We start from the raw sequence: 10,000 nt of genomic DNA on the forward strand, positions 1-10,000 counted from the left end.
GAATAGGGAATTTTTAGTTTGTTCCGTGAATAGGGAATTTTTAGTTTGTTCCGTGAATAGGGAATTTTTAGTTTGTTCCGTGAATAGGGAATTTTTAGTTTGTTCCGTGAATAGGGAATTTTTAGTTTGTTCCGTGAATAGGGAATTTTTAGTTTGTTCCGTGAATAGGGAATTTTTAGTTTGTTCCGTGAATAGGGAATTTTTAGTTTGTTCCGTGAATAGGGAATTTTTAGTTTGTTCCGTGAATAGGGAATTTTTAGTTTGTTCCGTGAATAGGGAATTTTTAGTTTGTTCCGTGAATAGGGAATTTTTAGTTTGTTCCGTGAATAGGGAATTTTTAGTTTGTTCCGTGAATAGGGAATTTTTAGTTTGTTCCGTGAATAGGGAATTTTTAGTTTGTTCCGTGAATAGGGAATTTTTAGTTTGTTCCGTGAATAGGGAATTTTTAGTTTGTTCCGTGAATAGGGAATTTTTAGTTTGTTCCGTGAATAGGGAATTTTTAGTTTGTTCCGTGAATAGGGAATTTTTAGTTTGTTCCGTGAATAGGGAATTTTTAGTTTGGTTAAAGGAAACAAAGATATGTTGCAAACCATTAATTTATGAAATCTAAGATGTGTATTTTAAAGTTTATTTTAGTGGCATCGAGCGATAATTAAATTATTTTAAAGTTGGTGTCAGAGCGATAATTATTTTAAAGTTGGCGTCAAGCGACGCAGCGAATACATGTAGTAGAAAAATATTTTTGATCATTTTTTTGAAATGGGTTTGAAGGTTTGTTAGTAAGATTCCAACTAAATCTTCAAATTAAAAAAATTAAGTTTGAAATTTAAAATTTAACAATTTAACTATAAATATAGAATTTGAATATTTAACTTTATTTTGTAATATATATATATATAATTCTAACTACATAAACAAAATATTAGTTTCTAATAGAATTCCAATTTATTTTTCATATAAATTAAATTAAAAAAAAAAATATTCTCTTTTTTTAATTACAATTTCTAAAGAATTATATTAGTTTTATATAAAATACAATAAATGAATTATCGGAACTTTTTAATAGATGGGCTTCACAATAATCCACCAGCCCACGAATTGGTCGACAGCCCAATACAATAATAATCCTCCACCGCCCAATCCAATAATAATCCACCAGGCCTGAAGACAGACCTATGGTCTAGGCCTGAAAGCCCAATTCAGTAAAAGAATTGGTCCAGACATCAAAAGGCCCATGGGCTTTTGATCGGAGGCCCATGAGCTTTGATTGGAATTCCAGCCCAATTCAGTAATAGAATTGGTCCAGACATCAAAAGTCCCATGGGCTTTTGATTGGAGGCCCATGAGCTTTGATTGGAATTCCAGCCCAATTCAGTAAATAGAATTGGTCCAGACATCAAGGCCCATAGGCTTTTGATTGGAGGCCCATGAGCTTTGATTGGAATTCCAGCCCAATTCAGTAAATAGAATTGGTCCAGACATCAAGGCCCATGGGCTTTTGATTGGAGGCCCATGAGCTTTGATTGGAATTCCAGCTCAATTCAGTAAATAGAATTGGTCCAGACATCAAGGCCCATAGGCTTTTGATTGGAGGCCCATGAGCTTTGATTGGAATTCCAGCCCAATTCAGTAAATAGAATTGGTCCAGACATCAAAGGCCATAGGCTTTTGATTGGAGGCCCATGAGCTTTGATTGGAATTCCAGCCCAATTCAGTAAATAGAATTGGTCCAGACATCAAGGCCCATAGGCTTTTGATTGGAGGCCCATGAGCTTTGATTGGAATTCCAGCCCAATTCAGTAAATAGAATTGGTCCAGACATCAAGGCCCATAGGCTTTTGATTGGAGGCCCATGAGCTTTGATTGGAATTCCAGCCCAATTCAGTAAATAGAATTGGTCCAGACATCAAAGGCCCATGGGCTTTGATTGGAGGCCCATGAGCTTTGATTGGAATTCCAAGGCATCAAAAGCCCATGAGTTTTGATCGGAAGCCTATGAGCTTCAATGGTTCTAGATTAAAGATTTTTTTTTTTTTTTTTTTTTTTTTTTTTTTTTNTAAATATATTGATTTAAAGTGGAGAAACTTTGGTAGGATGATATTTTGTGTGCACAATTTAAAACCATTTTTAGAGTTTTGGTAGGAAAATTTTTGGTACAAATTACCATAGGTGTGCCAAAATTATTAAAAAAAAAAAAATGTATATTTGATAGTATAAATATCGACAGAGGATTCTCGAACACAAATTTCTTCTTCTTCTTTTGATATTCACACACAAAAAAAAATGTCTATGATTATGTTGTTGTTGCTGTTCAACTTGATGCTAACCGCAAGCTATGAGTTCGAATACTTTCAAATGGTCCAACAATGGCCACCAACTTTTTGCAGCGGGATTGGTGTTACTTGTAAAGTTCAACCACCTCAAAACAAGTTTACTATTCATGGGTTATGGCCAAGCAACTTCTCGAATGCAAAGCTCATCTGTTCGGGAGGAGATTTACAACAAAATAAGGTTTTTATCCTCTTTAATATATATATTTTTTTCATAATTAGTTCAAATATTCGTGAAAAATAATGGTAGTTTAAAAATGTAGCTTCCTCATCGACTTTCAACCAAACTTAAAAAATATTGGCCAAACTTGAAATGTGGTAATGACTTCGATTTTTGGAGATACGAATGGAGAAAACATGGTAGGTGTTCAAATCCCCCACTCAACCCTAATCAATATTTACATACAACTATACGCATGTACTTGAATTATGATCTCCTGGGCATGTTGAATGCGGCTGGACTCAGTCCGAGCACAACGTTCCGTCAATATACTTACATGGAAAACGTACTTAAGAATGCAATAGGAGCGGTCCCAAGCCTTCGTTGCAATGTCAACAGCCAATCAAATGAGGACCAATTGTATGAAATTGTTATTTGTTTCGAAGAAAATAGTACAAATTTGATAGATTGTACATATGCCCCAGGAAATTGTCCAGATTGGTTTGTTTGGTAGGATTTATAGGATTTAGGTTTCTACTGCTTTTGTTTGTCGCTCATTGTAAGATTCTATCATTATAATGGAATCAAAACTACTTTATATTATGATATGGATGGATTGGATTATCCACTTTGAAATCCCCAGAATTCGCATCGTACCCAAATTCGATGGCGCTCATCATCAAATCGTAACCATCTGGATGGAGAGAGGTAATAGTGATGGTACAAACCGGAAAAACGGACGGTGGGAGTTTATGAAACTCTCTAGTTGCTGGGTTACAAAAGAAAACATTCATAACATTCATAATATCCACGACACATCCGGGAGAAAAGTTGAGAATGGAGAACATAATTTCATCATTGTTAGAGTCGTTATTTATACTATAAGTTTTTTTTTACAATAGTTTTATTCCTTTAAAACATGAATTAAAAAAAAAAAAAAAAAAAAAAAAAAAGTTCATATGGGCTTTTGATGCCGGACCAATCTAAATTCATATGGGTTCTATTGAATTGGAGTGTATTCACATGGTCCGTAAAAACATTTTAGGCTATATTCCTACTCGGGTTTTTATACATACTCATATTCAGTGTTGCATGTATTCACATTGGTCTATACAAACATTTTTCATATATTTTTTTAAAGTATATTTATGAAAATTTAAAGATATCTGATGCATACCAAACTGTCTCACGACATACTTAACACCTGAATATAGCCATACTTAACACCTGAATATAGCCGTAAAAATATTTTTATGAAAGGATTGGTTTCACAATGATTAGCATTTCCTAATCCAAATAATGGAGTTACTAATTATTTCATAAAATACTCCAACGTTATCTTTTTTGTTTTATTTAATTTCGTATTATTTATTTTCTGCCACATTATTTTACTGACTTCTAACTTTATTACGATACAATGAAAATTTCTTGTTTTTAATAAGCTTATGACATTGTTTGAGCGTTGTAAATTTGCGATTTTGATTAATCGTTGTTAAAAAAAAAATGGAACTAACCTAAACTTAGAAAATAATGGTATGAACAGTAGATTTTAAGTTTGTTCGATGAACCGTGCATTGACATATAACCTAAGTTCTTTAGTATGAATTTGATACTTTACGAATTAGGTATATAAACTAAGTTCTTCGATACGATATGAATTAGATATATAATCTAAGTTGGGCGCAGATGATTGTAAGATTGTGGTTAAAACACGTGGAATCTAGAACAATAAATAAATATTAAATAGATAAGAGTAATTATTTTAAAATTTTTTAAACATAATTTTAGACATTTTTGGAATGGGATTTAAAGGTTAGTTCATTTTCCAAATTAAATTCCAGAAAATAGAAATAAAACTAAAATTTCAAATTAAATTTGAGTAAGATTGGAGAAATAGAATTAAATCTTCAAATTTTAAAATTTAAGATTTAACCATAAAATTATTGCTAATAAAATTGGTAAAATAAATTTAATTAACACCATTTCTATTTCATCTAAGCATAAAATTTCTCATAGTCGGTAGTCTTTAAGGTATAAATGTTACATTTTATATCTGATTTTTTTTCGTTGCATCTCCCGCTGACACATCTCCCGCTGACACCCTGGATGATCCTTTACTTTATTTTTCTCTTCACACCCTTGCTCTCATGGCGGCTATTCTCCGAAACATGCAAGTGACCATGGAGATTCTATCTTGGCTTCCGCCCGAGACTCTGCTCGGTTTCAAGTCCGTTCACAAATCTTGGTATGCTCTAATCAACGATCCTAAATTCATATTAAAGCATTTTTCGAATTCTCCTCAATACAATCACATATTTCTCAAGCGGATTGTGGAGATAGACTATGATAAAGATAAAAGTAAGTTCTCCATTCTCAATTTTTCTCTTGATCCATACCTGTTCGTTCTGGATATAGATTTATCAGACTATCAATATTCTCAATATTTTGAAATTCATGGCCATTCTCACTGTATGGTCTGCGTCGCCGATGTTATGAATGTTTCGAATGTTTTCCTTTGTAACCCAGCAACTAGAGAGTTTCGTAAACTCCCACCGTCCATTTTTCCCGTTTGTACCATCACTGATGCCTCTCCCCGTCCTATTTGTTACGAGTTGATAATGCAAGCCGTCAGATTTGGGTACGATGCAAATTCCAGGGATTTTAAAGTGGTTAGAGTTGTGGATATTGTTGGACTCCGTCGTGTATATCCGGTTCGAAAAGCAGAAATGAGTTGTGGATATTGTTGGACTCGGTCGTGGATATCCGGTTTGAAAAGCAGAAATTTACGATTTAACATGAGCAATGAGATTGATGATAAAAGGGAAATTTTAAATGGATAGATAGTTGTGCTTGATTATATGTGGGGAGGAATTGATGATAAAAGGGAAATAAAACTAAATCTTCCCATTAAAATTTAAATTAAGTTGAGAAATAAAACTAAATCTTCAAATTAAAATTTAAATAAAACTAAAATTTTAAATAGAATTAAATCTTCCAATTTTGAAATTTAAAATTTAACGATTTAAGTATAAATATGGAAGTGAAGATTTAACTTTATTTTGTAAAAAAAAAAAAAATTCTAAATACATAAAATAATTAGTTTCTAATAGAATTCCAATTTATTTTTCATATAAATTAAATTAAAAAAAATATATTTTATTCTCTCTTTTTTTTTTTTAAATTACAATTTCTAAATACTTATATTAATTTTATATAAAATACCATAAATGAATTATCGGAACTTTTTAATAGATGGGCTTCATAATAATCCACCAGCCCACGAATCGGTCGACAGCCCAATACAATAATAATCCTCCACGGCCCAATCCAATAATAATCCACCAGGCCTTAAGACAGACTTATGGTCTAGGCCTGAAAGCCCAATTCAGTAAAAGAATTGGTCCAGACATCAAAAGGCCCATGGGCTTTTGATTGGAATTCCAAGGCATCAAAAGCCCATGAGTTTTGATCGGAAGCCTATGAGCTTCGATGGTTCTAGATTAAAGATTTATTTATTATTATTATTTTTTAATATATTGATTTAAAGTGGAGAAACTTTGATAGGGTTTAGATATTTTGTGTGCACAATTTAAACCATTTTTAGAGTTTTGGTGGGAAAATTTTTGGTACAAATTACGGTGCCAAAATTATTAAAAAAAAATGTATATTTGATAGTATAAATAGCAACAAAGTATTTCTCCAGCACAAATCTCTTTTCCTCATTTGATAGTATAAATAGCAACAAAGTATTTCTCGAACACAAATCTCTTTTCCTCCCTTTGATATTCACACACAAAAAAAAGATGTCTATGATTATGTTGTTGTTGCTGTTCAATTTGATGCTAACGGCAAGTTATGGGTGTACATGGTCCGGATTGGGTCGGGTTGGGGGATTTTTTTGACCCAACCCAAAAGTTCGGGTTGGTTGGATTGGCAACCCAACCCAACCCAACCCTCTATTTTCGGGTTGGGTCCGAGTTGGGTTGTCAAATTTTATTTTTAGATTATGTTGTTGTTGGTGTTCAACTTGATGCTAAGGGCAAGCTATGGGNCTCCCTTTGATATTCACACACAAAAAAAAGATGTCTATGATTATGTTGTTGTTGCTGTTCAATTTGATGCTAACGGCAAGTTATGGGTGTACATGGTCCGGATTGGGTCGGGTTGGGGGATTTTTTTGACCCAACCCAAAAGTTCGGGTTGGTTGGATTGGCAACCCAACCCAACCCAACCCTCTATTTTCGGGTTGGGTCCGAGTTGGGTTGTCAAATTTTATTTTTAGATTATGTTGTTGTTGGTGTTCAACTTGATGCTAAGGGCAAGCTATGGGTGTACATGGTCCGGATTGGGTCGGGTTGGGGGATTTTTTTGACCCAACCCAACCCAACCCAACCCTCTATTTTCGGGTTGGGTCCGAGTTGGGTTGTCAAATTATTATTTTTTTTTTAAGTTTTATTTATCCACAATCTATAATTAATTCGGATATAATCAAACATAAATCAAACCGACATTTTTTAGAATTGGTTAAACCTGGAGTCGATCTCGGGCGTAAATACTCATGGACTAACCTCAGTACCACTCTCGCAAACCCATTAATATAAAAAAATATTTCTAATACTTATATATATTTTATTTGGCTCGGGTCAACCCGAGCGTTTTGCCCATGAACCTGGAACCGAACCGATTCAGTTCGGGTTCAGAAAAATGAACCCAACCCTACCCGAAATTCTAGTCCAACCCAACCCAACCCTTATAGTTCGGGTTGGGTTGGTCCGGGTTGTCGGATTTCTGGGTTGAATGTACACCCCTACGGCAAGCTATGAGTTCGAATACTTTCAAATGGTCCAACAATAGCCAACAACTTTTTGCAGCGGGATTGATGTTACTTGTAAAGGTCAACCGCCTCAAAACACGTTTACTATTCATGGGTTATGGCCGAACAACTTCTCGAATGCAAAGCTCAAGTTTTTATCATCTTTAATATATATATGAATTAAAAAAATATATGCGTCATTTTCACATAAATCTCATAATGACCTATCGAGGTATAGGCTATGTCTAGTGAATTGGGCCATAAAACATATAATAACTTCTAAAATACAAAGACAAATGCTACTATCAACTTGGCAACATATGCCTCATGAACTAGCCAGGAGAAACAAAAGGAGCAACAAAAGGATGCAAAAACAAGAAGGCAATTGAGGCTAATTAAATTAACACTAAAACTTTCATACTTCTAGTCTCTACTATGGGTATTAACCTTACATTTCATACCTCGTTTTTTTTATGCGGTTTCTATGTATTCCCCCTAACAAATTGGTAGTAGTGATCGAGTACGGTCATATTTAGAATAGCTAATAGATCATACATGCTTTTGGACTTATGAACCGAGAGTTCCAATTTTGTTATCAAACCACGAACACAACTTTTATATCAGATTCTTTACCTAATTAACCACTACGACAGCCTTGATATCAGATTCCTTACCTAATTAACCACTACGACAGCCTTGATATCAGATTCCTTACCTAATTAACCACTACGACAGCCTTGATATCAGATTCCTTACCTAATTAACCACTACGACAGCCTTGATATCAGATTCCTTACCTAATTAACCACTACGACCGCCTTAATATCACATTTCATTCCAAACCCTAATTTGCATCTGTTTTTTCTCTCTCTCCTCAAGACCTCTTTTCTAATGGCGGCCGAGATTGTCGGAAATAATCTCGAAATGGCGATGGAGATTCTGTCGCATCTTCCACCGGAGACTCTCCTCCGATTTAAATCCGTCCAGAAGTCCTGGTACGCCCTAATCAACGACCCTCAATTCGTATCAAAAAATTTATCAAATTCTCTTGAACACAAATGCATTTTGCTCAAGCGTGTAGTGACGAACAATGCTGGAGAAGAGGAAATTATGCTCTCTATCCTCAACTTTCCCTTCAATTCATCTATGTCTGTTATCGATCTAGATATTCCATACGATGAGTATTCCCGGTTTTATAAAATCAACGGTCATTCTCACGGCTTAATCTGTTTCGCCTGTGGTAGTTTTGATATTCTCCTATGTAATCCGGCAACTAGAGAGTTTCGTAAACTACCGCCGTCCATTCTTCTTACCACTAGACCTTCCAATAATCCTGACACTCATCGTTCAGCAAGGAACTCCATTGGATTTGGGTACGATGCGAAATCTAGGGATTTCAAAGTTCTTAGGGTTGTGTATTTTTTTAACGATGCTAGGCATTTTCTTTATTATAAAGCAGAAATTTACCATTTGAGCAAAGATAGATGGAGAGAAATTGAATTCCCAAGTTATGGATATTCAAGTTATACGCCTGAATTTGATTTGTATCATGAGGGAGTATATTATTGGTGGGAGCGAAATGGTAAAAATATACTGTCATTTGACATGAGCGAGGAGATTTTTGGCAAAATTTCCTTGCCAGAGAGTTTCAATACGAAGAATTTGAATAGGGAGAATTGCAAGATTTTAGGGGTTTTAAATGGATCCATTGTTGTCTTTGATCATGAGTGTGAAGTGAATGATGAAAATACGTTCTATATTTGGGAGATGAAAAAGGATGAATGCGGTGTTATTTCGTGGTCAAACCTCTTGACAATTGGCCCGATTTTAGGAATTCGTAAACCGTTGTTGTTTGTGAGCTCGGATGAAGTTTTAATGGAGGATAACGAAGCGCAAGTGGTTTTGTACAATATTAAAACTCAACTGATGAACGTGATTCCATTGAAAGGCCAAGGCATTCTAAGAAGATGTCAAGAAGCTACCTTTGTGACAAAGAATTTGATATCTGTGATGGGAGGAAATAATAGTATGAGTTATGTACGATGATGCATGCCTCGTAAACTCTTTACACTTGTGTACAAGGCGTGCATTGGAAGGTTGTTGTTGGTGTCTACTAGTTTTCATTGCCCTCCTGTTTTAAAAAGAGATATTATGTACCCATTTACTTGCCTTTCTTTTTATGTTTCCATTCCGCTGTTATTATGATGAGAATTAAGTTGGTTATTTTCTTTTTTTAAATTATTCTCTGCATTTATTTTGAAATCAAGAATTAAATTTATAATTTATTTTCTTATAATTATTAAATTTATAATTTTATTTTATTATTAATTAATGAGAGGGATTTTAACCGAGATTTAAAATTAATATGAACTTTGAAACAAAAATTTAGTGTTTTTTTTTCAAAACATTTATTTATTAAATATTTTTCAATAATTAATAATATAGATCAACTATTTATCAAAAATATTTATGAAATTTATAAAAAATGGAAAATAATTATAAGATAAAAATGTAAAATTTATCAGTATTTTCATATTAAACATGGAAAATGACGTGACAAATGAAAAGGTTACACAAGTGTGGATGTGAATTAACCGTTCCTAAAACCCGCACATAATTTCGTTCCTAAAACTCGGCACATAATTTATATACTATTGTTAAAAAAGTCCTCTAAAATAATAAAAATAAATATAATTA

The 10,000-nt window shown here is 33.8% G+C and overlaps 3 protein-coding genes across 3 annotated transcripts; all 3 read left to right on the forward strand.

Moving 5' to 3' along the window:
• Window positions 1–2,269: 2,269 nt before the first annotated feature.
• On the forward strand, window positions 2,270–3,090 carry LOC111806111 (ribonuclease MC-like). Its single transcript, XM_023691469.1, has 2 exons — window positions 2,270–2,511; window positions 2,594–3,090. Exons 1-2 carry the CDS (start codon window positions 2,284–2,286, stop codon window positions 3,002–3,004), a joined length of 639 nt encoding a protein of 212 aa, XP_023547237.1. The 5' UTR covers window positions 2,270–2,283; the 3' UTR covers window positions 3,005–3,090.
• A 1,547-nt stretch (window positions 3,091–4,637) lies between these two features.
• LOC111804827 (F-box protein At5g49610-like) lies at window positions 4,638–5,330 on the forward strand. The gene has a single exon (XM_023689624.1). It carries the CDS (start codon window positions 4,638–4,640, stop codon window positions 5,328–5,330), a length of 693 nt encoding a protein of 230 aa, XP_023545392.1.
• A 2,805-nt stretch (window positions 5,331–8,135) lies between these two features.
• LOC111805807 (F-box protein CPR1-like) lies at window positions 8,136–9,502 on the forward strand. The gene has a single exon (XM_023691040.1). The coding sequence runs from the start codon at window positions 8,195–8,197 to the stop codon at window positions 9,347–9,349; it is 1,155 nt and encodes a 384-aa protein (XP_023546808.1). The 5' UTR covers window positions 8,136–8,194; the 3' UTR covers window positions 9,350–9,502.
• The last annotated feature ends 498 nt before the right edge of the window (window positions 9,503–10,000 follow it).

Source organism: Cucurbita pepo, chromosome LG11, assembly GCF_002806865.2.
Source record: "Cucurbita pepo subsp. pepo cultivar mu-cu-16 chromosome LG11, ASM280686v2, whole genome shotgun sequence".
Taxonomy (NCBI): domain Eukaryota; kingdom Viridiplantae; phylum Streptophyta; class Magnoliopsida; order Cucurbitales; family Cucurbitaceae; genus Cucurbita; species Cucurbita pepo.

Coding starts and splice junctions, on each gene's coding strand:
- LOC111806111 (XM_023691469.1), top strand. CDS start 2,284: ATGTCTATGATTATGTTGTTGTTGCTGTTCAACTTGATGCTAACCGCA. Junction 2,512..2,593: donor GAGATTTACAACAAAATAAG/GTTTTTATCCTC, acceptor TTAAAAATGTAG/CTTCCTCATCGACTTTCAAC.
- LOC111804827 (XM_023689624.1), top strand. CDS start 4,638: ATGGCGGCTATTCTCCGAAACATGCAAGTGACCATGGAGATTCTATCT.
- LOC111805807 (XM_023691040.1), top strand. CDS start 8,195: ATGGCGGCCGAGATTGTCGGAAATAATCTCGAAATGGCGATGGAGATT.